Source organism: Pristiophorus japonicus, chromosome X (assembly GCF_044704955.1).
Source record: "Pristiophorus japonicus isolate sPriJap1 chromosome X, sPriJap1.hap1, whole genome shotgun sequence".
Taxonomy (NCBI): Eukaryota; Metazoa; Chordata; class Chondrichthyes; family Pristiophoridae; genus Pristiophorus; species Pristiophorus japonicus.
In genome coordinates, this window is record NC_092010.1 from 32,551,439 (window position 1) to 32,579,316 (window position 27,878).

Sequence of the window (27,878 nt, forward strand, 5' to 3'; positions counted from 1 at the left end):
TTTTGCCCACAATTTCCTAGTGTAGTACAAGTGGCATGAGTATTATAACTTGATTGTGCCTGTGTTGCTATGGTACAATTCTTTTTGCCATGCCAATGTCTCCCATAGTACAGATACCTGGCAATTCGCTTCCCAATGCACTGTACTATTTTTTGCTGCTGTTGCTAAATCAACTCGAGCCTTGCTCCTGAATGTGAAGGTAATTGGGGGCTATTGTAAAAGGCATTTGGATTTAATCAAATACCACAAGTGCAGAGATGGCTCACTAATACTACGACTTGGAAGGGAGAGGATCCAATTTATGACACTCGGCAATGCATTAGGTTGTTGGGTATGGCCATCCTTCATGTTGGGAGAGTCTCGTTATTTGGAATGAGACATTTTGCAAGTATAATTACAATTAATATTACAATTCAGGTGAAAAACGAACTATCTGCACAAGGTACACAGAGGAAGGCCAAAATTTCCCCGTGTGTTTGTTTTATGATGTGTAACTGAATTGCTGTACATACGTATTGTGTGCTGTTGGCAGTTATGACTCATGTATGGTTTCAGCAAACTTAAAGAGCAGTGTTCAGGATTTAAGTCTACCATTGCACATATGAAGGCATCATCTTGCATTTCCACAAAACTCACCTTTTAATGTGGTTGTTTAAATCCTGATTTATGTAAGTTAATCCAGAATTGAGACCAAGAGGTTGCTTCTATAGAATCTATATGACAATCTTTTTCTATCCCAGGTCATGCAAACTGCCCAAATTTCTCTGTTGCAATTTTACTTCAGCAAATTGTGCTGAAATGATGTCAAGTGGGAATATTTCAACAGAAAACATTTCACTTTTTTTTTTCTACATAAATAGATGAAAGGAACCCATACTAGTGAGGTAAATTGGTACAATGAAGTGAAGTGATATCAGGGAGAAGAGAGATGTTGCCTACAGTCACTGTATAAAGAGATCTTTGCTGTTCTAGTTTTGCAGCAATATTATAGTGCTGCAGTCAGAGACAACCCTGAAATACAAATATCAGTGCTGAATACAGCCAGCTGCCATTTTGTTCTCGCTGTGGGTGACCTCAGCTCGCAGTTCATTGCTAAAGGTCATCAATGTAGCTTTTATATTGCTGGCAAGTACAGACCTTCCCCCATCATAGGAAACGTGCAGGACTGGAAAAGAGCACTGGTGTCCATCTGGCTGGTCCCAGTGTCTAGGCAGGAGCAGAACTTTCAACTTGTGAAAGTGATGTCATGCTTGCTCTGAAATCTGTACTGGGGTGAATTCCAGAGTGGCAAACTGCTTCAAAATGTTACACAAAACAAAATAAACATAATAATGGAAACCTTTCAATCATTACCTTTTTGGAGGTAGGGTGAAAATAAAATAACAGAATCAGGACCCGCAGTGGCTAATGTGGAGTCTTGGAATAAGGGTTTACAAAAAACATGAAGGGAAGCACGTGTATTTTCCAGTTACCTCATTGACCTACAAGTGCAACCAAAAACAAACCTTTTCGTGCACAAATGCCAAAATGTTTTATTTTCAATTTGATGTGGGCGTCGCTGGCAAGGCCAGCATTTATTGCCCTTGAGAAGGTGGTGGTGAACCGCTGCAGTCCGTGTGGTGAAGGTGCTCCCACAGTGCTGTTAGGGAGGGAGTTCCAGGATTTTGACCTAGCGATGATGAAGGAACGGCTGATATATTTCCAAGTCAGGATGGTGTGTGACTTGGAGGGGAACGTGGAGGTGGTGTTCCCATGTGCCTGCTGCCCTTGTCCTTCTAGGTGGTAGAGGTCGCGGGTTTGGGAAGTGCTGTTGAAGAAGCCTTGGCGAGTTGCTGCATCTTGTAGATGGTACACACTGCAGCCACAGTGCACCGGTGGTGGAGGGAGTGAATGTTGAAGGTGGTAGATGGGGTGCCGATCAAGTGGGCTGCTTTGTCCTGGATGGTGTCAAGCCTCGAGTGTTGTTGGAGCTGCACTCATCCAGGCAAATGGGGAGTATTCCATCACACTCCTGACTTCCTTGTAGATGGTGGAAAGGCTTTGGTGAGTCACCAGCATTGGTTCACTGAACCCAGAAGCCTTTTTAATGTATTAATTCCGTGTAATTTATATCGACTCCAGTTGAGTACCAAATAACAGATTAATGTCTGCACAATATCAGGTTTTCAGTTCTGTGGCAAACTTTTTGTAAATAGTTATTTTGAATGTACAAGAGAAACTCCAGGAGCACAAAATATTCATCATCATAGGCAGTCCCTCAAAACCGAGGAAGACTTGCTTCCACTCTAAAAATGAGTTCTTGGGTGACTGAACAGTCCAATACAGGAATTATAGTCTCTATCACAGGTGGGACAGACAGTCATTGAAGGAAAGGTGGGTGGGACTGGTTTACCGCACGCTCTTTCCGCTGCCTGCACTTGGTTTCTGCATGCTCTGGGCTATGAGACTCGATGCTCAGCGCCCTCCCGGATCCACTTCCTCCACTTCGGGCGGTCTTTGGCCAGAGACTCCCAGGTGTCAGTGGGGATGTTGCATTTTATCAAGGAGGCTTTGAGGGTGTCCTTGAAACGTTTCCTCTGCCCACCTTGGGCTCGCTTGCCGTGTAGTAGTTCCTAGTGGAGCACATGCTTTTGGAGTTTTGTGTCAGGCATGCGAACAATGTGGCCCGCCCAGCGGAGCTGGTCGAGTGTGGTCAGTGCTTCAATGCTGGGGATGTTGGCCTGGTCAAGGACACAAACGTTGGTGCGTCTGTCCTCCCAGGGGATTTGCAGGATCTTGCGGAGACATTGTTGGTGGTATTTCTCCAGCGATTTGAGGTGTCAATATGGACACAATGTCTACAGGCTCTGAATCAACTTTCCCACAAAGACTGGATTCTGTCTCCAGCCTGAATCGCAATTAACCTTTGAATTAATTTACCCAGCATTGGCACACATCTACACTTTAGCAGCAGAATAATTGCACTGAAGTGTTAGCCTACATTTTTGTGTTCCAAGTCCTGGAATGGGACATGAACCCACAATCTGACTCAGGAGGGAGTGTTACTAACTAAGCCAAGCTGGCACTTAGTTTTGACAAAGGACAGGACCTCCACCTAACACTGCTGCTAAATGTCCCCGACCTAGCTTTAGCCTTGTGTGATACACATATCCTAGCCAGCGACGTACCATGTTGTTTACCAAACTACTAACTAACAAAAATGTCAGAAGGATGTGTAATAACAGTTTGACTTAATCAGTTACCATGAATCAACGGCCTTCATAGCACTCCTATTATTACGTGCTCTCCAATTCAATGTAATCAGGCACAGGATCCACAATGTCCTTGACCTCTGACTGAACTTACCAACCTCACTTTCATTTAAAAAAATAAAGACTTGGTTGTGATTTGCAGCGTGAAAGCCAATTAACCTCTGATCTCATCCAGTATTTCGTTAACAGCATTCCGTGTTGCATAATATTACATAGTATGTCTAGCATGCACTTCCTGCCTGTCACTCATCCAAATTTCTTGCAACTGATGGTCTCAAATTTACTCTTTGGATTAAATTCTCTTTGTAAATCAGCTGCAAGAAACGTGGATATGTGATACCTCAGGCTTTACAACCATGAGTTTGTAGCGGCAAATGATAAAACTGCAACCTTTGAGTAACAATTGCTAATATATTTTAAAAGACAGTGCAGCTAACGCCTATTTTCTCCACATGATGACCATCACATCTGTTTATAGCCAAATTTCATATTCAGGAAACCACAGCAAATCACAACCAAATGGAGGGAAAATACCACTCAACAAATATGAAGTGGGAATAAAAAAAACTCATCAATAAATCAAAACTGAACCCTTAGAAACGGGTATCAATAAAATTAAGAGAACATGAACAGATTGAAATTATTCCAGTTGCCATACTTCTCAGTCAGCTTCGAGTTACAAAATTGAAGGGGGCACTGTGCCAGAGGTGGTTGCATTCTGGAGAACTGACTTGGTCTTTTGTCAATTTTTTTTGTCTCGTAATACTGTGACGCGCCTTGGGACATTTCACTACGTTAAAGGCACTATATAAATACAAGTTGTTTATTGCTTATTAAGGCAGTGGTAACAGGGCACTTAAAAATCATAAGGCAGTCAACATGGTTTTATGAAAGGGAAATAGTGTTTGATAAATTTATTAGTTTTTTGAGGATGTAACTAGCAGGGTAGATAATCCACTGGGAGGACAGGCACACCAACATCACTATCCTTGCCCAGGCTAACATCCCCAGCATTGAAGCACTGACCACACTCGATCAGCTTCGCTGGGCAGGCCACATAATTTGCATGCCAGATATGAGACTCCCTAAGTAAATGCTTCATGCAGAGCTCTTTCATGGTAAACGAGCCAAAGGAGTACAGCAGAAACATTATAAGGACACCCTCAAAACCTCCCTGGTAAAGTGCGACATCACCACTGACACCTGGGAGACTCTGGCCGAAGACCGCCCAAGGTGGAGAAAGTACATCCAGGAGGGCGTTGAGCTCTTCGAGTCTCAACGCAGAGAGCATGAAGAGGCCAAGCGCAGGCAGCGGAAGGAGCGTGCGGCAAACCAGCCCCACCAACCCCTTCCCTCGACGAATGTCTGTCCCACCTGTAACAGGGTCTGTGGCTCTCGTATCGGACTGTTCAGCTATCAAATAACTCACTTTGGGAGTGGAAACAAGTCCTCGATTCAGAGGGGCTGCCTGTGATGATGATAAAGGAGAACCAGTGGATGTAGTATATTTGGATTTCCAAAAGGCATTCTGTAAGGTGCCATATAAAAGGTTGTTACGCAAGGTAAGGGTGCATGACGCTGGGGGTAATATATCAGCATAGATAGAGGACTGGTTAACGGACAGAAAACAGAGTAAGGATAAATAGGTCATTTTCAGGCTGGAACTAGTGGGGTACCGCAAGGATCGGTCCTTGGGCCTCAGCTATTTACAATCTATATTAATGCCTTGGATGAAGGAACAGAGTGTAATGTATCCAAGTTTTGCCAATGCTACAAAGCTCGGTGGGAAAGTAAGCTGTGAGGTGAGACAGAGAGTCTGCAAAGGGATAAGTGAGGTTAATTGGGCAATAAGGTGGCAGCTGGAGTATAATGTGGGGAAATGTGAGGTTATTCACATTGGTTGAAAGAATAGAAAAACAATACTTTTTAAATGAGAAACTATTAAATATTAGTGTTCAGAGAGATTTAGGTGTCCCTGCCCAGGAAACACCATGTAGATACAGCAAGCAATTAGGAAGGCAAATGGCACGTTGGCCTTTATTACAAGATGGTTGGAGTACAAGACTAAGGAAGTCTTGCTACAATTTTACACGGCTTTGGTGAGATCACACCTGGAGTACTGTGCACAGTTTTGGCATCCTGATCGTTGGAAGGATATACTTGCATTAGAGGCAGTGCAACGAAGGTTCACTAAATTGGTCAACTCTTTCATCCTAGGAATCAGAGAAGTTGAGTTGATTAGGCCTATGGAGTTTAGAAGAATGAGAGGTGATCTCATGGAACCGTATAAGATTCCAAGGGTGGTTGACAGGGTAGATGCTAAGAGGTTGTTTCCCCTGGAGAGTCTAGAACTAGGGATCATAGTCTCAGGATAAGGGGTCGGAGGAACTTCTTCACTGAAGGTTGTGAATCTTTGGAATTCTCTACCCCAAAGGGCTGTGGATGCTTAGCCATTGAGTATATTCAAGGCTGAGCCGAGATGGGATCGGGCAGGAAAGTGGAGTTGAGATCGAAGATCAGCCATGATCTTAATTGAATGGCAGAGCAGGCTCAAGGGGCCAAATGGCCTACTCCTCCGATTTCTGTTATGTTCTCAGCAATGCACGTCATGTGCTTAGATGTGAAGGCATGGTGTTTATGGCAAACTGAACAGGAGACAGTAGAATCGTTACATTAACCCACCCTCCAAACTGCATAAATACCTGTCAAATGCAACAACACCTCAAATGGCAATCCTTAAACAGCACCAGAAACCATTGTGGAAAGATAGAAAAAGAGCAACCATAGATTGCAAGGCTTGCTGGGACATTATATTTGGTCAACCTAAGAATTTGAGCTTACTTCAGCACCTATACCAAACAAGGTGTCAGCAGTTGAAACCACGGGTTGCATTACCTCACGGCAGCTAAGGTCATCTGTCTTCTCTGTCTAATTATAATCACAATAAGGATGTGTAAACCAAAAAAAACCAGACAGTGTGTACAGGGGGCAAGGAGAGGTTAGCCCAAAATAAGGAAAGGGTAGCTAAGACAAGTAGCCATTGGATAACACTGATGAGGTAATTAAATTAACTGCTAAACTGCACTATTACAAAAAAAAGAGGAACCATCACATATGATAGGAGTTGTTTACTTGGGTGTATAAATATTCCAACATTTCTGTAGATTGTCGGAGTTGGTACCCTAAGCTTTTGACTAGGGCACTCTCCCCTTGTATACAAGTAAAAATAAACTAACGATCTGACGGTCTGCTTGTGTTAAGAGTCTTACCTTGAATCGGTGTCTTCGACACCATCTCATAAAACCAATGAACTAAGACGACACAAACTGAATTCAAACTGAGGCCTGAGGAATTAGAGCTCCATTTTAATAAGTAACAACTGCTTGGCTTCTAAAGGACTTATTTTCTTATTTACCTGGTGACATTGATAAAAGGACATTTATTATGTTAACTATTGCACTCAATATACTCTCCTTATAAAATAGAGCATCATCCAATTTACTGTAAGCAACACCAGAGGACATGTGCTGTGTGTGTATATATTCAAAATCTTGTTTTGCAGACGTTTTGTCCATCACAATTGCACCTTTTGTGTCAGCCGTGGCTCAGTTGGTAGAACTCTCCTCCCTTAAATCAGAAGGTTGTGGCTTCAAGTCCCAACCCAGAGACTTGAGCACAAAAATCTAGGCTGACATTCCAATGCAGTACCGAGGGAGCACTGCACTGTCGGAGGTGCCGTCTTTCGGATCTGCCCTCTGATGGATGTAAAAGATTTCATAGCACTCTTTCGAAGAGGAGCAGGTGAGCTCTCCTAGCCAATATTTATCCCTCAACCAACACCAGTAAAACAGATTATCTGATTATCACATTGCTGTTTGAGGGAGTTTGCTGTGTGCAAATTGGCTACCGTGTTTCCTACATTGTAATAGTGACTACATTTCAAAAGGTACTTCATTGGCTGTAAAGCGTTTTGGGTTCTCCTAAGGGTGTGAAGGCACTATATGGTACATCAGTCATTGAAAGTTGGCATGCAGGTACAGCAGGCGGTGAAGAAGGCAAATGGTATGTTGGCCTTCATAGCTAGGGGATTTGAGTATAGGAGCAGGGCGGTCTTACTGCAGTTGTACAGGGCCTTGGTGAGTCCTCACCTGGAATATTGTGTTCAGTTTTGGTCTCCTAATCAGAGGAAGGACGTTCTTGCTATTGAGGGAGTGCAGCGAAGGTTCACCAGACTGATTCCCGGGATGGCTGGACTGACATATGAGGAGAGACTGGATCGACTGGGCTTTTATTCACTGGAGTTTAGAAGGATGAGAGGGGATCTCATAGAAACATATAAAATTTTGACGGGACTGGACAGGTTAGATGCAGGAAGAATGTTCCCGATGTTGGGGAAGTCCAGAACCAGGGGACACAGTCTAAGGATAAGGGGTAAGCCATTTAGGACTGAGATGAGGAGAAACTTCTTCACTCAGAGTTGTTAACCTGTGGAATTCCCTACCGCAGAGTTTTGTTGATGCCAGTTCATTGAATATATTCAAGAGGGAGTTAGATATGGCCCTTATGGCTAAAGGGATCAAGGGGTATGGAGAGAAAGCAGGAAAGGGGTACTGAGGTGAATGATCAGCCATGATCTTATTGAATGGTGGTGCAGGCTCGAAGGGCCGAATGGCCTACTCCTGCACCTATTTTCTATGTTTCTATATAAATGCAAGTCTTTTTTCTTTTCATATGCCCTGTAGTAACAAATTTCGACAGGGGAGGTAAGCAACGTAACTGAATGCAGGAAAAGTAAGATGATAAACTTTCAATGGAAAACTAGTAATGAATTAAAGCAACTAATCCAGAATGAGCAGCAAACAAAAGCTACCACTAAAAACAGTGAACTAATGAAATCGCTTAAAATACCTTTCTCGGCCACCATGTTAAGATCTCCCAAGATAAGATACTTAGTCCTGGAAAGAAGGTTTGTAGCATAATGTGCAAATGACAACATTACGAGAAAATGATAAACTTCCCCATATGTTCCCTGTTTTAAATGTTTGCAAGCTGAGGCCTATCCCTCTCAGAAGCTTGGAACTTGACTTTAGACCACTATCGCTGTTAGCTGAAAGGAAATCGTAACAGGGTAGTATAGCAATGAGACGAAGGAGAATATATCCATCATGCATCAAGCCTGCCTACCTTCTGAGCCAAAAGACCACAACCACAATTGGGAGCAAGGGGAAATTGTTTAACAATTGATAGCAAGAAACAGCAAGACTGGCCATTCACAGGACACTGAAAGTAACTGGATTTTTTTTCTTCATAAAATAGCAATAAAAAATGTAACGCTAGACGACTTCGATATCTTCAACTGGTCCTTCATCTCATTGCTATTTATGGGACTTTGCTTTGTGCAAATTGGCTGCTGCAGTTGCCTGTAGAAAAATGCTGACAGCACTTCAACAGTAATTAGTTAGCTGTGACATACTTTGGGACACTGGAGGATGTGTAAGGCACTATATAAAAACAAGAGTTTCTTTACATTTTATGAACCAATGAATTAATGACATTTGTGCCTAAATGTATTGCCTCATAACTTCAGCTCTATTGTAATAAATATGTATAGTGGATGCATTGGTTGCCATCTTCCAAAATTCTATAGATTCTAGAACGGTTCCCGCAGATTAGAAGGTAGCGAATGTAACTCTGCTATTTAAGAAAGGAGGGAGAGAGAAAACGGGAAACGACAGACCAGTTAGCCTGACATCAGTAGTAGAGAAAATGCTATAATCTATTAAGGATATGATAACAGTGCACTTAGAAAATAATAATAGGAATGGGCTGAGTCAACACGGATTTATGAAAGGGAAATCATGTTTGACATCGAGGTTGTAATTAGCAGAATAGATAAGGGGGGGTGGGGAGACCAGTGGATGTGGTGTATTTGGATTTTCAGAAGGCATTTGATAAGGTGCCACACGAGATTATTGAACAAAATTAGGGCACGTGGGATTGGAGGTAATATACTAGCATGGATTGAGGATTGGTTAACAGACAGAAAACAGAGTAGGAATAAACAGGTCATTTTCAGGTTAGCAGGCTATAACTAGTGGGGTGCTGCAAGGATCAGTGCTGGGGCCCCAGCTCTTCACAATCTATATCAATGATTTGGATGAGGGGACCAAATGTAATAAAGTTTGCTGATGATACAAAGCTAGGTGGGAATGTAAGTTGTGAGGAGGATGCAAAGAGGCTTCAAGGGGATATAGACAGGCTAAGTGAGTGGGCAAGAACATGGCAAATGGAATATAATGTGGAGAAGTGTGAAGTTATCCACTTTGGTAGGAAAAATAGAAAAGCGGAGTATTTTTTAAATGGTGAGAGATTAGGAAGTGTTGGTGTTCAGAGGAACCTGGGTGTCCTTGTACACCAATCACTGAAAGTTAACATGCAGGGACAGCAAACCATTAAGAAAGCAAATGGTACGTTGGTCTTTATTACAAGAGGATTTGAATATAAGAGTAAAGACGTCTTACTGCAATTATATAGGGCCCTGGTGAGACTGCACCTGGAGTATTGTGTACAGTTTTGGTCTCCTTACCTAATGAAGGATATACGTGTCATTGAGGGAGTGCAACGAAGGTTCACCAGACTGATTCCTGGGATGGGGGGATTGTCCTATGAGGAGAGATTGAGTAGACCAGGCCTATATTCTCTAGAGTTTAGAAGAATGAGAGGTGATCTAATTGAAACATACAAAATTCTTACAGGGCTTGACAAGATAGATGCAGGGAGGATGGTTCCTTGGGTTGGAGAGCCTAGAACTAGGGGTCATAATCTCAGAATAAGGGGTCAGCCATTTAGGACTGAGATGAGAAACTTCTTCACTCGGGGGGGGGGGGGGGTGAATCTTTGGAATTCTCTACCCTAGAGGGCTGTGGCAGCTCAGTTGTTGAGCATATTCAAGACAGAGATTGATAGAGTTTTGGATATCAAGGGAGATGGGGACAGTGCAGGAAAGTGGAGTTGAGGTCGAGCCATGATCTTGTTGAATGATGGAGCTGGCTCGAGGGGCCGAATGGCCACCTTCCTCCTGTTCTTAATTCTTATGTTCTTGCATCCCCTTGTGTGGCTTGGTGGCAGATTTTGACTGATACTGTTCGTGTGGAGAGCCGTTTGAGAACGTTCAAGGCGCTATATAAATGCAAGTTGCTGGTGGACCAGTGCAACGAAGAGGAGCAATTGGGTATTGGAGCCTGCAGGGGGCGCTGCCGGATATCGGCCCTCCAAACGCTTTAACCTCCCGCCCCCCCCTCCCATCCTTGCTGCTCTGCTGTAGGCTTGTTGTTCAGCGGGCGCGGACCGGAAGGGCTGGTGTGTGGATGGGATACTGGAGCTGAAAAAAACGTCCAGCCCCCTTCCCCCAAAAAAGAACGTGTTAATGAAAATAAACGAAGGGGAGCAGCCAGCCGGAGACGCGGGGGCAGTGAGGAAAGTGAGCGGTGCAGGAATGGAGTCGGTAAGTTGGCCGCGGTGGGAGCGGCAGAGACCGGCTCCCCTCACAAGCTCTCTGTGTGTGTGTGTGTAGGAGGCGCGACCTTGTTCTGCAACATCAGTGTCTTACACACCACAACTTTCACCGATGAGTGATCTAAATCATCCAATCGTGCTCTTGACTACTGGCATGCAAAGTGTGAGATATACTTGGCATTGTGCACAGTAACGCTACTTGTGTCAATCAGTTTGAGACTAATTGTGCTTTTGGTTTTTAAAGAGTGTGTGTGTGTGTGGTGGGAGTTGAATATCTTGTTGGGAAGGAGATTAAAGGAATGCGAGTAAAGGTGTAGATAGCGAGAAGCCGAATACCTGGGCAACCTTGGACAGGTTAGATGCAGGAAGAATGTTCCAGATGTTGGGGAAGTCCAGAACCAGGGGATGCAGTCTAAGGATAAGGGGTAAGCCATTTAGGACCGAGATGAGAAACTTTTTCACTCAGAGAGTTGTTAACTCTACCACAGAGAGTTGTTGATGCCAGTTCATTGGATATATTCAAGAGGGAGTAAGATATGGCCCTTCCGGCTAAAGGGATCAAGGGGTATGGAGAGAAAGCAGGAATGGGGTACTGAGGGAATGATCAGTCATGATCTTATTGAATGGTGGTGTAGGCTCGAAGGGCCGAATGGCCTACTCCACCTAATTTTTATGTTTCTATGCCAAGGAAGGCACGGCTGTCAATGGTGGATAATGCTTGGGTGTCTGGTACCATTTTACCTTGGAGGGAAAGGTAAAACTTTGCAGGAATTGCCCATTGACTCTGTTGCACTCATTTAATTGTCTCTGATAGAGCAGGTTGTGTGGTCTATGTAAGGGATAGATTTGATGGGCTGAATGGCCGTTTCTTGCTCCACAATAACATAACTATTAAGCTCCCGTTATTAGAGGTGAGACTGCTACAAGGTGGACGGTTTAAATTAAGGTTTAGATTTAGAAAAGACCTCACCGAGATAGTGAAGCAAATGTTTTTGATTGGTTCCTGGAATACAAGTATTATCCTCACCCACTGCAGATAGATTTATGTAACTTGTATTTATTTAACGTGTGTGTATCAATTGTTGCTTTCAAGTTCTCAGTCTAAACAAATTAATGCAACTATTGTAACTATTTAGAGTACGTGACGACATAAAAAGATTCCACTTGGAAATTTGGCATTGTGTAATACTTCATTTGTCACAGTGTAACTTGATGTAAACAACCTCTTGAATATAGTAACATACATTGTTTTTTCCCCCAGGAAAGTTACCGCAAAAGCTGAGCAGTTTGTGCTTTACCAAAAACAAATGGTTACCTTGGGATCTTCAATTCAGTAATATCAGAGGGGACAGGGATATAAACAAGAAGTCTTGACATGTTCTGTGAATAACCAGTCGTGTGTGTGTGTGTGTCTCTTCTGTCCAACAAGACCATGAAACCTTGCATGCAGGGAGTTTTATTCAGTGCACATCCTCTTGGCTGGATGCTGGCCCAGGTACTTAGTTGCTGGGAGTTGTAATTGTATTTTTAGCTGAGGGTGATGACCCGGGCTTCTCGCAGATGCCTCTAAAGGAAAACGCTCGTAGACACGTTTTATACACGCAATGTTAATGCATAAATAAGGTCCGATATTTTCTTCTAAATGCTGTATTTTTATGCTTTTATGTTACAAACATTTCATTGTCTTTTTTCTTTGGTCACAATTGCTGACTTTCATTTTCTTTGAACTTCTTAATTGGGTTTCATTCCTGTTTACTACTTGCAGATTGATCTCTTTAGTCTTGATTTTTTTTTTGTGGATCTGAAATTTGATGCAAGCATGAGGTGTAATGCTGGGAACATGACCGACTAGAAATGCACATAGTCGTACCACGTTTATGTGTATTTTTTCATACATTAAGTACAGTGCATCTAGTTTGTGCAGACGTTGTACACCAGACATTGTTTTACATCTGTAATGAACATAACAACATAAGAAATAGGAGCAGGAGTAGGCCATTTGGCCCCTCGAGCCTGCTCCGCCATTCAATAAGATCATGGCTGATCTGATCATGGACTCAGCTCCACTTCCCTGCCTGCTCCCCATAACCCTTTACTCCCTTATCGCTCAAGAATCTGTCTATCTCTACCTTAAATATATTCAATGACCCAGCCTCTACAGCTCTCTGGGGCAGAGAATTCCACAGATTTACGACCCTCTGGGAGAAGAAATTCCTCCTCATCTTCGTCTTAAATGGGCAGCCCCTTATTCTGAAACTATGGCCCCTAGTAAATATAATCTGAAAAACGCTGAGTGCTTCTGACCTGCCTGAAACTTTGCAAGTATTTTCCATGTGTTCCTGCACCAATTATACTACAATTGATCTGAGGCCCTGTATCCTTAATGGCTGGATTTTGTGGTCTTAAATTATGCTCCAGCCTGGCCGAAGACCGCCCGAGGTGGAGAAAGTACATCCAGGAGGGCGTTGAGCTCTTCGAGTCTCAACGCAAAGAGCGTGAAGAGGCCAAGCGCAGGCAGCGGAAGGAGTGCGCGGCAAACCAGCCCCACCCACCCCTTCCCTCGACGAATGTCTGTCCCACCTGCAACAGGGTCTGTGGCTCTCGTATCGGACTGTTCAGCCACCAGAGAACTCACTCAGGGAGTGGAAGCAAGTCTTCCTCGATTCCGAGGGACTGCCGATGAGATGAGTGACACAAGCCTCCTCCGTTCATCTCCCCCTATCAGCAGAACCTATTCCTTCCTCCCTCATGTGTATAATGTCTAGTTTTCCCCTTGAATGCATCTATGCTATTCGCCGCAACCACTCCTGGTGCTGGCATTCTAACCACCCTGTGGGTAAAGAATCTTCTTCTGAATTCTTTATTGAATTTACTCGTGACTCTTGTATTTGTGGCCCCCAGTTTTGGACTCCCCCACAATCAAATTTCAATGTTGCTCTGGGATGCAGATACCAAACATTGTTTTTTAAAAAAAAAAAATTAGCAATTCTTTTCTTGCTAGGTTTTTCAGACAATGAGCCAGACACTTAAAAGCACCCACTATTGACCTCTGGACGAGCAGCTATAATTGCCTGGATTTTCCCACGGGGAATATTTGAGAGGACGAAACTCCACCTTAGTAGCTGAGCATCGCAGCTGTGCTGCAGACGACCTGTGAGCAGTACCACAGCCGATGTATTCAAAGTATCTGTCCTTGTGCAAATAGTGATAAAAATATTAAGTCAGACAATACCACAATTGTGACAGGATACTGATCGCCGTTAATTTGGGGCCCAGGGGCAGCACGGGCCAACCCACACTGCGATATGTGTGCGCACTAGGTCCGTGCAGCAGAGCTGGTCTCCAGTCGTCCTGGTTAATCCTTGCCACTGGACCTAGCTCTGTCAAGCCCGTGTGGTGGCTGGTGTGCAACGGTCACCCCACGTTAAAAAATCCACGCACAGGCACCTTCCACCCTACACTATGTAGTTCGGGACCTGGAATATCAGGTCCTTCATTGAAACACCTGTGAACTCATCCTTTTTTGGTGTGGAAGCAAGTCATCCTCGTTTCGAGGGACCGTCTATGATGATGATGATGATGAATTTGGAGTGAAATGCCAGAAATAGCAAAACTCTCGTGTCATGAAATGTTAAAATTCAGCGTAAGGAATAAAGCTCTCCGAATTTAAATGTGAACTTGCAATAAATTAACCAAATAAAATGTGGAAGGATTCCTGTTTCGTAGAATTTAATGACAGCCTGAAAGATACTGGTTCACCTCTTCCCACGTGATGGTGACCACGTGAGGCTGGGTGCAATGAAATGTGAGTAGTTCTGAATAATTCAAGTATCTCTTGATTAAAATTCATTTGTCTGAACAGTCTTTTTTAAAAAAAAAAGTTTACACCAAATTCTTGTGACGACAGCAGCATGCAAACCTCGCTGCTTTAATCGATTTTGTGTGACAGGTTGTGCTCGTTCCAAAAGTCTCCCTTGTTCCCACCTCCGCCCCCCCCCCCAAGCTCATTTGTTAGTCATTCGTAAGAAGCTCGCATTATTAGAACATCATTTTGTATGTTTGTGGAGAGTTGCTTCTGCTGCAACAGTGTCGCAACAGCATGAATTGCAACAGCTCTTCACAGTTGTTCCTTTTAGAAATTTTGATTGAGCCACCGCTGACTAATGACGCGTGTCGTAAATATTTCTATCACTTATGGTACTGCACATCGAAGGGGACTGCTCGAGTCTGAGCGAGTGTTGTGTTTTAACTGTGAGCCATTCCCTAATTTAACTGTGCGCATGGTTCCAAAACAACGAGTTAATGTGTAAAACTATGAAGTACATGAAGTTAAGTGTGTTTCTAATGTTGTGTATTGAAATGGTATGTTAGGATATAATTGACTATAATAAGCATTTGCCCATTTAGAGAGGATGTGTGATTACAACGTGGAAGAATTATGTGACTGCATCTATGTTCCATTTCTAACGTTCTTATTGCAAGCAACCCCTGCAATCACAATTTCGGATGAGCAGTAGTTATTCAGATCTTTTCCCGGTTTACTTTTATATGGTCCACTTTATAAGAAAATATATCGAGCACACATCCCTTTCATGAATCCTACACAATTCATTTGCATTGTCCGTAACGTAGACCCATAGAAATTTACAGCACCGAAGGAGGCCATTTCGGCCCATCGTGTCCGCGTCGGCCAACCAATAGCTATCCGGCCTAATCCCAGCTCTCGGTCCGTAGCCCTGCAGGTTACGGCACTTCAGGTGCACATCCAAGTACTTTTTAAATGTGGCGAGGGTTTCTGCCTCTACCACCCTTTCAGGCCGTGAGTTCCAGACCCCCACCACCCTCTGGGTGAAAAAAATTCTCCACTCCCCTGTAATCCTTCTACCAATTACTTTAAATCTATGCCCCCTGGTTATTGACCTCTCTGCTGAGGGAAATAGGTCCTTCCTATCCACTCTATCCAGGCCCCTCATAATATTATACACCTCGATTAAATATCCCCTCAGCCTCCTCTGTTCCAGCCTATCCAATCTTTGCTCATAGCTAAAATTCTTCAGTCCTGGCAGCATCCTCGTAAATCTCCTCTGCATTGTTGCTAATGCTTATTTAATTTAATCTCCCGTGGGAGGTGAATAATCATGAGTAAAACTTCCAAAAAGAGATGTGGAATTTATCTCTCTACCCCCTCCTCCCTGTCCAAAAGATGCTGATAAAGGAAAATCTCTAGAATACTACGTCACTCGAGCATTACAGCAGTGAGGGAGGAGCTGTGGTTATGTTCTGTTCTTGTGTTACTGTTGAGTGGGGGAGACTGAGCTCTCTCTGGACTTAGTTAAATGTCCACACACACTGCTGATTACAAGTGGCCTGCTGTCACAATTTTTATCATTTAAGAACCGAGAGGAAAGTCAGCTATTTATTATAAATTGATTGGCAGCACCACAAAGATACAGTTATACAGCAGCTGGTGTGCAACCTCCTTCCTAAAGCCAAAGCTTGTATTTGAACAAAATTCAGTGGGCAGCACTCTCGCCTCTGAGTCAGAAGGTTGTGGGTTTAAGTCCCGCTCCAGGGGCTCGAGCACACAAATCTAGGCTGACACTCCAGCGCAGGACCGAGGGAGCGCTGCACTGCACTGTCGGAGGTGCCGTCTTTCGGATGAGACGTTAAACAGAGGCCCCGTCTGCGCTCTCGGGTGGACATAAAAGATCCCATGGCACTATTTTGAAGAGCAGAACAGAGCAGGGAAGTTAACCCTGGTATCCTGGGGCCAATATTTATCCCTCAATCAACATAACATTAAAAAAAAGATGATCTGGTCATTATCACATTGCTATTTGTGGAAGCTTGCTGTGCGCAAATTGGCTGCCGTGTTTCCCACATTACAACAGTGACTACACTCCAAAAGTACTACATTGGCTGTAAAGGGCTTTGAGATGTCTGGTGGTCGTGAAAGGCGCTATATAAATCCAAGTCTTTCTTAAAATTGACAGCTTTCATGCTTCTTGTTTGCATCAATGCTGAGCAAAAAGGTTGCCCTCGAATGCTAAACATGTGATATGAGTGGAACCCCACGTGCCCGAATAGTCTGCGATTGTTCGCCTTGGAACACTGCCCAGTGCAGCAGTCTCCTTTTGTGGGTAGACTGCATGCACGGCAGTTACCTCGAAGCAGAAAATGCTGCAAACAGCTCTGCAGGTCAAGGAGCATCGGTGGAGAGAGAAAAAGTTCACCAACCTGAAACGTTACCTCTGTTTCTCTCCCTCTCTCGCTCCACAGACGCTATCTGAGCTGTTGCGTGTTAATAGCAATTTTTCTTTTTATTTCAGATTTCAGTTGTATGCAGTATTTTCATTTGTCTTTTATTCTGCAATTGAGTTTTACAGGGTTAAACGAACCTGTTTTGATTGATATTCGGATGCTTCTACCAATTATGATGCATCCCAGCACTTGATCAGCAATTGTGACAGCAGCTTCACACTGTGAATGCTCTCCGTGAAGGTCGATAATCACAGGCAAATCCTTCTCCATGTTTATAAATGAACAACCATTTATTATGTGTATTTCATATTTTTGGTTCTGGGTGCATTATTTCCCCAAAGCCTTTCCACCATCTACAAGGCACAAGTCAGGAGTGTGATGGAATACTCTCCATTCGCCTGGATGAGTGCAGCTCCAACAACACTCAGGAAGCTTGACACCATCCAGGACAAAGCAGCCGCTTGATCGGCACCCCATCCACCACCTTCAACACTCACTCCCTCCACCACCGGTGCACCGTGGCTGCAGTGTGCACCATCTACAAGATGCACTGCAGCAACTCGCCAAGGCTTCTTCGGCAGCACCTCCCAAACCCACGACCTCTACCACCTAGAAGGACAAGGGCAGCAGGCGCATGGGAACACCACCACCTCCACGTTCCCCTCCAAGTCACACACCATCCTGACTTGGAAATATATCGGTCGTTCCTTCATCGTCGCTGGGTCACAATCCTGGAGCTCCCTCCTTAACAACTCTCTGGGAGTACCTTCACCACACGGACTGCAGCGGTTCAAGAAGGCGGCTCACCACCACCTTCTCAAGGGGCAATTAGGGACGGGCAATAAATGCTGGCCTGGCCAGCAATGCCCACATCCCAGGAACGAATATTTAAAAAAATGATATTCGTATTCAAATTCTTTTTGAATGGTATCAATCTCCCTTGCACTGCCATCTGGCCAGCATAGCTTGTTGTCATTTCCAGATTTCACAATGCACACAATCCAAGTATCCTCTCCAGTATTGTTTGTAAATGTTATAAACGGGAGGCCACCCAGAGCAGATCCTTGTGGAACGCCAGAAATCTCTGGCTTCCCCCACCACCAACAGAGCCTGTTCCACTCGTTGCAACTTTCTCAATTCTCTCGCTCGTTTTCAGTGGAGCTGGCTATTTGCCATTAATTTCATGAGCTTTAATCCTTTTATGGGAACTTCACAGATATTTTTATTAACTGCCTTGCAAAAATCGAAGTTGCTTTCAACCACTGGATTGTACTCGCGTGCTAATTGATTTGCCCCCTCCAAATAATTCCAGTAGGTTTATGAGGCACAACCCATTGCTTATAAAACCATGCTGCCTACTCTCTCAGCAATCCCCTGCAAATATCGGCACTCTCCCAGGGAGCCCCTGCAAATAGCGGCACTCTCCCAGGGAGCCCCTGCAAATAGCGGCACTCTCCCAGGGAGCCCCTGCAAATAGCGGCACTCTCCCAGGGAGCCCCTGCAAATAGCGGCACTCTCCCAGGGAGCCCCTGCAAATAGCGGCACTCTCCCAGGGAGCCCCTGCAAATAGCGGCACTCTCCCAGGGAGCCCCTGCAAATAGCGGCACTCTCCCAGGGAGCCCCTGCAAATAGCGGCACTCTCCCAGGGAGCCCCTGCAAATAGCGGCACTCTCCCAGGGAGCCCCTGCAAATAGCGGCACTCTCCCAGGGAGCCCCTGCAAATAGCGGCACTCTCCCAGGGAGCCCCTGCAAATAGCGGCACTCTCCCAGGGAGCCCCTGCAAATAGCGGCACTCTCCCAGGGAGCCCCTGCAAATATCAGCACACTTGTAGAGACCCCTCTCCCCATCTTCCAAAAGCACCAGCTGCCAAAGTAAAAGCATGCCAGTGGCTCAGTGGGCAGCACACTCACCTCGGAGTCAGAAGGTTGTGGGTTCAAGTCCCACTCCAGTACGTCCACTTGAGCACGTAAATCTAGGCTGACACTCCAGTGCAGTGCTGAGGGAGTGCTGCACTGTCGGAGGTGCAGTCTTTCAGATGAGACGTTAAACCGAGGCCCCTTCTGCTCTCAGGTGGACGTAAAAGATCCCAGGGCACTTTTTCGAAGAAAAGCAGGGGAGTTCTCCCTGGTGTCCTGGCCAATATTAATCACATTGCTGTTTGTGGGAACTTGCTTCTGACATTACAACAGTGACTCCACTTCAAAAGTGCTTCATTGGCTATAAAGCACTTTGGGACATTCTAAGGTCATGAAAGGCGCTATATAAATCCAAGTCTTTTTTTGTAGAAAATATTTTTAATACTGTACAGCAACACATAGTCAACAAATCCATGAAATCTATAAATACAGAGTTCCTGAGACACTGCTCGTGGCATACCAGGCAGACAGAAAGCTGCTGGCTTCGCAGTCCTCAATTGTGACCACCTATGCTTTCAATAAACATTGCTAGCATCTAATATACTGTTGCGCATTTCCCCTACTGTGAAAGGAAGACTTACGTTTAGTTAGAGCTTTTCTCGCCCACCGGGCGTTTCAATGCGCTTTACAGCCAGTGACGTGCTTTCGGAGTGTCGTCACTGTTGTAATGTGTGAATGTCCGACTAACTGCTCTATAATTCCCTGGGGTCTTTTGGAATATTGGGACCACATTCGCTACCTTCCAGCCCTAACCTGCAGTCCTTAGTAACCGTGGCTTCGTGCTACTCCAGCCCAAATGATCTTTCATCCTTGGCCAAAGCAGGATTACTTGCAGAGGAGAAATGGTTAGGTGATGCTGGAGGAAGTACTTTTGTTTTTTCTCCCAAAGACCTAACTCAATGACCTTGGTTTCCCTGCTCACTTCAAGCACACATTGTGCCGCTGTTCTGGTGTGTTCATTGGTAATTTGACAGTGTCCTATCCTATTGTAAGCATAAACTGTTCAAAGAGAAATTGTTTTCTGGTACATCTTGTGTCACGTTTAATACAAAGTTTAAATAAATACTACTAGAAAAAGAAAGACTTGCATTTATATAGCAGCTTTCACGACTATCCAAACATCTCAAAGCACTTTACAGCCAATGAAGTACTTTTGAATTGTAGTCACTTGTAATGGGTGAAACATGGCAACCAATTTGTGCACAGCAAGCTCTCTCAAACAGCAATGTGATCATGACCAGATAATCTGTTTTTGTTATGTTGATTGAAGGATAAATACGCTTGGTGCCAGATTTGAGGTCCTGGTCTTCGAACGCGCTCTCCCTCAGGTGACCGAAGGCTGCGCTGGCGCACTGGAGGCGGTGTTGGACCTCGTCATCGATGTCTGCCCTTGCTGATAGTAGGCTCCCGAGGTATGGGACGTGGTCCACGTTGTCCAGGGCCGAGTCGCGGATTTTGATGACCGGGGGGGCAGTGCTGTGTGGCAGGGTCAGGTTGGTGGGGGACCTTTGTCTTCCGTACGCCTCGGTGAAGATGTTGACAATGGCTTGGAGTTCAGCCTCTGAATGTGCGCAGATGCAAGCGTCTTCCGCATACTGTAGTTCGATGACAGAGGATGGGGCGGTCTTGGATCTAGCCTGGAGGCGACGAAGGTTGATCAGGTTCCCACTGGTTCTATAGTTTAGTTCCACAAGACTCCCAAAGCAAGTGCTCTACTCGGAACTCCTACATGGCAAGCGATCCCCAGGAGGGTGGAGGAAAGGTTTCAAGGATCCCCTCAAAGCCTCCATTGACACAGTGCAACATCCCCACCGAGATCTGGGAGTCCCTGGCCAAAGTAGAGGAAGAGCATCCGGGAGGGTGCTGAGCACCTCGAGTCTCGTTGCCGCGAGCGTGCAGAAATCAAGTGCAGGCAGCGGAAGGAGCGTGCAGCAAACCAGACTCCCCACACACCCTCCCTTTCCTTCAACCACTGTCTGTCCCACCTGTGACAGAGACTGTAATTACCGTATCGGACTGTTCAGTCACCTGAGAACTCACTTTTCGAGTGGAAGCAAGTCTTCCTCGATTTCAAGGGACTGCCTATGATGATGATTAAATATTGGCCAGGACACCGAGGATAACTCTCCTGCCCTTCTTTGAAATAGTGCTATGGGATCTTTTCCATCCATCTGAGAGAGCAGACAGGGCCTCGGTTTAACGAAAGACGGCACCTACAACAGTGCAGCACTCTCTCAGCACTGCACTGGAGTGTCAACCTAGATTTTTGTGCTCAAGTCCCTGGAGCGGGACTTGAACCCACAACCTTCTGATTCAGAGGCGAGGGTGCTGCCCACTGAGCCACCGCTGACATTGCAACTGTTGATGTATAACTTACAGTTGCATCAATTCAATTTAGTTATTCAGGGTGGGAGAGGAGAGAAGATATCTCTTGTGTATTGTTCAGCTGACGAACAATGACTGTGTGGCGCAGACAATTATAGGTTGCACCATGTTGTTCTGGTCGTTATGTCTATTTGTAATTGCAAACTATGATTTCCTTGTGTGGTCTGGCTGTGAATGGCACTGACATACTCTTCAAAGCTGCTTTGATACTGTGCAGGATCTGTGCCAGCGCTGCCTGTTCGTGATACACGGGTCTTGGGCAGCCGTCTGCCACCTGAAGGTCGATCGACTGGGATGTCCCGTCTCGTTTTCCTGGCAGACCGGTTGAGTGACGCTGTCAGATTTCTGTCCAAGGTTCCAGCCAACTGCACAAGACCTGTGCATCGGGACAAGACTTTCTGGTCTTGCACCGTGTAAAGTACCTTAAGTGTAACTCCATGCGTACAAGCGCGTGACTAACTTTAGTCGTTGAATGAATCCTTTGATCTCATCTGAATGTCTTTGTGGCATTTCTACAATGCTCTGTTTAAGAGACTGTCTCAGTTTGTGCCCATATCCTCCTCTTCTGCAGTCATTATTTAACTTGAAATGGTGCTCGTGATTAACCGTTTCTGTTCCACTGAGTACGTATAAAATTCTTGCAGGGCTTGACAGGGTTGATGCCGAGAGGATGTTTCCCCCTGGCTGGGGAGTCTAGAACCAGGGGTCACAGTCTCAGAATAAGGGAGGAATTTTTTCACTAAGAGGGTGGTGAATCTTTGGAATTCTCAGTCTTTGAGTATATTCAAGGCTGAGATCCGATAGATTTTTAAATATTAAGGGAATCAAGGGGTGTGGAGATTGGGCGGGAAAGTGGAGTTGAGGTCAAAGATCAGCCATGACCTTATTGAATGGCGGAGCAGGTTCGAGGGGCCGTGTGCCTTGCTCCGAATTCTTCTGTTATGTTTATGTACTTCTAGAAGGATCCCTCTCATTCCCCTTTCAAAGTTGAAGAGACCACAGTTTTTCTAAGCTATTCTCGTGACCCAGTCGCTCTGACCCGCAATCTCCAGGCCTTCTCTGCACCACTTCCAACATTTTAGTATGTTCCCTGCGCTTCAGTGATGCGAGTTCAACACAGTATCCATGGTGTGGCCTGACCCAAGCATTGTACAGCTTCAGCACAATGGGCGCGGATTTAATTTTGATTCCGCACTCGCTTTGGCTTGTTGGTTGTTGCTCAGAAATCGAGGGCCAATCTGAAACACGATCTTTTATCCTTCAGACGCTGACTGGCATCCTTTGCATCTCTAACATTTCTGTTTCTACTTGTGAAGGGATGTCCCCGCCCCCTCGAAAAATAGCTTCCTTACACTTTCAGTTGTCTGGTTTATTTGAACGTGGCAATAAAATACATTCTTTACTTTAAAAAAAATCATAAGGAATCAATACTAAATGGGCATTCACATCACCATATCTTCTGAAACAATCTGTAGTTGAAGATAAGACTCAAGTTGAAGGTTTGAATGGTGTTTTTGGGGGGTCCTGTTCAGATGCACCTCGTCTCTTGCCTACATAGAGTTTGCAAACCAGTAATTCTGGGACATTTGGTTTTGTTGAATGGCAGAGCAGGCTCGAGGGGCTAGATGGCCTACTCCTGTTCCTAATTTTTATGTTCTTATGTATCCGCTTGGCTTCCTTGGGATCACCCTCGCCCTCTCAATCAGAAATTTGTGGGTTCAAGTCCCACTCCAAAGACTTGAGCTCATAATCCAGGCTGACACTCCCAGTACAGTGCTGAGGGAGCGCTGCACTGTCAGAGGTGCCGCACTGTCGGAGGGGCAGTACTGAGGGAGCGCCGCACTGTCGGAGGGGCAGTACTGAGGGAGCGCCGCACTGTCGGAGGGGCAGTACTGAGAGAGCGCCGCACTGTCGGAGGGGCAGTACTGAGGGAGCGCCGCACTGTCGGAGGGGCAGTACTGAGAGAGCGCCGCACTGTCGGAGGGGCAGTACTGAGGGAGCGCCACACTGTCGGAGGGTCAGTACTGAGAGAGCACCGCACTGTCGGAGGGGCAGTACTGAGGGAGCGCCACACTGTCGGAGGGTCAGTACTGAGAGAGCACCGCATGAAACAGAATACCCACAGCAGCTCTTATAACATTCTCCGATATACCACACCCTTTGAACTCGCGCTGTATTTAAGAAAGTGCATCAAATGTTTGCTAGGCAGCACTGTTGTAAGATCCTGTAGTTTAATTGTTCCATGTTTCTTAACAGCATTGATCAAGTTTGCTGAGAGACAAGTTGGCTTTTCCAAGTTCTGCTTTGGTAATTTAGCTTGAACTTGGAGAGACCATGAGCCTGAGTTATATCTAGATACCTAATCTCTCTCTCTCTCTCTCTCTCTCTCTCTCTCTCTCTCTCTCTCTCTCTCTCTCTCTCTCTCTCTCTCTCTCTCGGGCATTGATTTCATTGCAGAAATGCCAAAGTCCAAAAGAACCTGTACTGTTCTAACAATTGGATTTTATTGCAGTGTAAGACACTGCCACCATGAAAGGCAGGGGTTGCTGTCTGCTTTTTATGTGCCTGATTGATCGTCGGCACAGAAAGTTCCAATCGCTGGTGTGAAAGTGGGAGTCAACTGCTGCCTTTATGCAGAGGGTGGCCCTTGCATTGTGAAGTCAGTGTGGAGACTGAGTTTCAATCCAAAATGGCTTCCTCACACTCCTGGCCATGTTGCTCCTCTCAGCCATAATCTGTTCAGGGACGATCGTTTCTATTCTCTGTGTTTAAGTGACCAAATCCCAATAGATTTTGTCTCTCAAATCTTGTTCTGTCGAAACAGTAACTGTGTTCAATAAATAAAGCTGCATTTATCATCCGATAGTATACCATTGCAATGAGTCTGTCGGAACAGCTGCCATTTTTTTTCAAGCAAGATTTGGCTCCTGCTGAGGGTTCAGTGAATTTCCTGTAACTGAACGAAGGAAGTTTACACCGCTTTACAGCCCTTGCTTCAACTACTATTTTGTTTGAAGTTTAGCTTGAAATTTAGAGTTGGCAGCTTAACAAAAGATCTGATCTCCTGTGGCTTCTTGATAGAAGGCTGCAGGAAGTCTCTGCGCCAGAGAAGCCACAAACACAATAGCAACCATTTCTCAAATTGCAGCTGAGATGAGCTAAGGGACGACTTCGAAATGTCCACCTCCACTACACCTCGGGGCAGTCTGTTCCATACAGTCAGTCATCATAGGTAGTTCCTCGAAACAAGGATGACTTGCTTCCACGCCAAAAAAGGATGAGTTTACAGGTATTTCAATGAAGGACCTAATATTCCAGGTCCCGAACTACATCCTGAAGAGTGGAAGATGCCTGTGCGTGGATTTTTTTAACGTGGGGTGGCCGTTGCACACCAGCCACCACACGGGCTTGACAGAGCGAGGTCTTGGTCCAGTGGCAAGGGTTAACCAAGATGACTGGAGACCAACTCTGCTGCACGGACCGAGTGCGCACTCATATCGCAGTGTGGTCTGGGCCCATGCTGCCCCTGGGCCCCTGGCCCCGAACTCTCTCCTCTTCTGGGCCCCGATCACGTCCCTCCACAGGCTCTCGCCGCTCCTTCACCCCGACCTCGCCGCTCCTGCTGTACCTGCCCACGCTCCAATCATCGACCCGGACCTTGATGGTGTTCCTCTTCGCTGCCGTTGCTCTCCTGCACCAGCTCGCGCTGTTCCCTGAAGTGGCATACCTCCACGCTGCTCCTTTTATAGCCCCGACCTGCCACTGGTGTTCCTACGCTACTCCCCGGGGCCTCCACGCTCCTTTATGGCCCCGACCTGCCGCTGATGGTCTCTCGCAGTCAGTATCCCGTGCGTAAAGCCGTTGACTTCCCTTCTCTGAGCTGGAGTCCACGTTCCTTCTTTGAATACGTAATCCCTCCTGCCTAGGGTCGTTTCCAAGGGCCAATTGACCCAGGCAATGAGTGGAGGCAGCAAAGTCTGTCAGCAGTGAGGTGCTTCCCATGGGGACTTGCACCCAAACACAATGGCGTACACTTGAATGAATTGTAATACCTATCGCGGCCTCCATTTCTTCTGGTGTATTTCAGAATCGCCAAGACGAGGGGGTGGCACTACCAAATGGGACTGCATCCTCTCCAGTGTTTATCGGTTATCCCGGACCCTCAGTAGTGCAGGCCAAGTGGTGTGTATGTGTGATGGGTTCAATCTTCAGTTGGCCCTCTTGAATACAATTGAAATTGCTTGGCAGCTGGTCTGCCATTCCTCACCCAAGTTGTCCATCTGCAGTTCAGTCCCACACACCTTGTAAAGGCCAGGTGGGATCCTTGCTTCCATCGAAAGGCAGTTTGCCCTCGGGAACTGAACCCATTAAGGATATCGGTCAAGAACTGCTGCAACCCAAAGGGGAGCCCCCGATGTTGAGAGAAAATTGCAGAACTTATGGAAGAAAGGGAGGATTGCCATCTCTTGGGAGAAACTTGGATTGTGAGGAAGTGTAGGGTAAGGTAGATAACTTGCTGTAATTTCTGATGTTCAGTGACTGTCCGCTGCATTTTCACAGAGGATCAAGTGTGTTTTCAGGATTTTTAAGCATTACAAAAGATGAAACCTCTTGGAGTATAGTGGAAAGATAATTGTAAAGTCTATTGTAATGTATTTGCTTCGTGGGTTCTTTGCTTAAGAACTCATAGCAACACATTGCTATTAAGAACTAGTTGGTTTATTAGCAAAGGTTTAACAATCACACGACACATTACCAGTTCATCCACCAGGCTCACCACCACCTGCCTCATCGTGGATCCCCCGAATCCAACTGGCTGGGGTTTTATTGAGTCTTGTGAACATCACGTGACTAGCTAAGCCACTCCCAACTCAACAGCTCTACAACTATTTTTGTGAACCTATAAATCAAGTGCCCCCTTATTAAAGGGGCATTAAAACCGACAAATTAAACAAATGTACTTTGAGCAATAATGGTTCAAATTAAAACTTGGTTGCCGGGGGTGATGATGCACTCCAGTCAACAGCTGTACAACTATTTTGTTAAAATAGTTTCCAACAAACACTAATTCTGATAAGTTTCGGGATCGAATAACCAGTTTGCTGTAGAATCGCTGCGAGCTGTACAAACCTGTGAGCAATACTCTCAGGTGCATACATTACATGTATTTTAAAGTCTTTTCTAATACTTGTGTATGCTTCTGCATTATATCTTTGGAACCGGCACAGAGAAGGACATTTATAGTGGCAGGAACAGCTTGGCTAAAAGTACATGCAGGATGCCAGCATTTCTTGCTTTTGAAAGAATGCCACAAATTTATGCAAGACTTTATTATATTTTCTTTGCTTCACAAAAAGCCGATAGTACTTTAGTGCGGGAAATCAGAGGTGGTAAATATAGCTCCTCTATCTACAAAATGAGAAGTCTTTCATCCCGGGTCCCTCAAAGTCGCACCTCCAAAGGTGTCAGGTCCACAGTTAGTTAATTGAGCCAATCAAAAATGGTTTCATTCACTGGCCAAGTAGCAAAAGTAACCAATTACCCGCGGGTAATCACAAAAATCGCTTGTTTTCCACCGCCACCCCCCGACCCCCAAATACAATTCGTCAGAAGTACCTCAAAACCAACCGACCAATCAAATTGCTTAAAAGATTTGCTTTTGGTGGCCATGCTGTGTTTTGAACTACTGGCTATAATACGTTCATAAAATAATAAACGCACACAATTCTCAACAAAACTTCGTTGTAACCTTAGCCCTGTAACAACTGTCTCTATACTGGCCTGCCCTATCTCCCTCTCCTGGAGCTCACATTCGAGAAGGTTCCATTGCTTGCTGTGGCTTTCCTGTTGCTATTTCCCAGGCTCGGAGCATGTTCCACCTATTTGCAGCCTGTGACAGTCAGGAGGCTGACATATTTATGCCTGGCAAAATGTCTCGGTCGGCGACTGTAATAAATAAAGTCAGCTGTTTGCAGACCCTGTCTTTATCTCCAAAATCTCCCACCACCGAAATGAATAAATAAACGGAGGCTCCATTCGAGTAAAGGGAACTAACTCTGCCTATTAGTAGGAAGTGTTTAGTCTACTGGCATGCCGTGTTTAGCCGATTAACATGAGTCCTGTTTGGAGAGGGCCTTTTTGGAAGAAGTCTGGATAGCAGCTATAATGGATGTTGTTGGCAATGGGATGTGTACATGCAGTGAAAAACAGCCACTCTGCTGATTTGTCGCTGTTTATTTTAAAGTCACAAGAAGCAGAAAGACAATAAGCACAAACTTAATTTGCTTCACCAGCAGTCGTACTGCCTTCTGGCCCTGTTCTCACCGTGGCTCAGTGGGCAGCACTCTCGGCTCAGAGTCAGAAGGTTGTGGGTTCAAGTCCCACTCCAGGGACTCGAGCACATAAATCCAGGCTGACATTCCCAGTGCGGTGCCCAGTGCGGTGATGAGACGTTAAACCGAGGCCCCGTCTGCTCTCTCAGGTGGATGTAAAAGATCCCAGGGCACTATTTTGAAGAAGAGCAGGGGAGTTCTCCCCGGTCTCCTGGGA

At 45.4% G+C, this 27,878-nt stretch overlaps 1 protein-coding gene across 2 annotated transcripts in view; it reads left to right on the top strand.

Annotated features, from left to right (window-relative positions):
* Nucleotides 1-10,581: 10,581 nt before the first annotated feature.
* Nucleotides 10,582-27,878, top strand: part of LOC139240951 (5'-AMP-activated protein kinase subunit gamma-1) — a 77,980-nt gene continuing 60,683 nt past the window's right edge. For both annotated transcript variants that reach the window (XM_070869522.1, XM_070869523.1), the window contains exon 1: nt 10,582-10,755. In XM_070869522.1, coding sequence (XP_070725623.1) covers nt 10,678-10,755 — 78 coding nt within the window. In that variant the 5' untranslated portion in view covers nt 10,582-10,677. The remainder of the gene's footprint in view (nt 10,756-27,878) is intronic.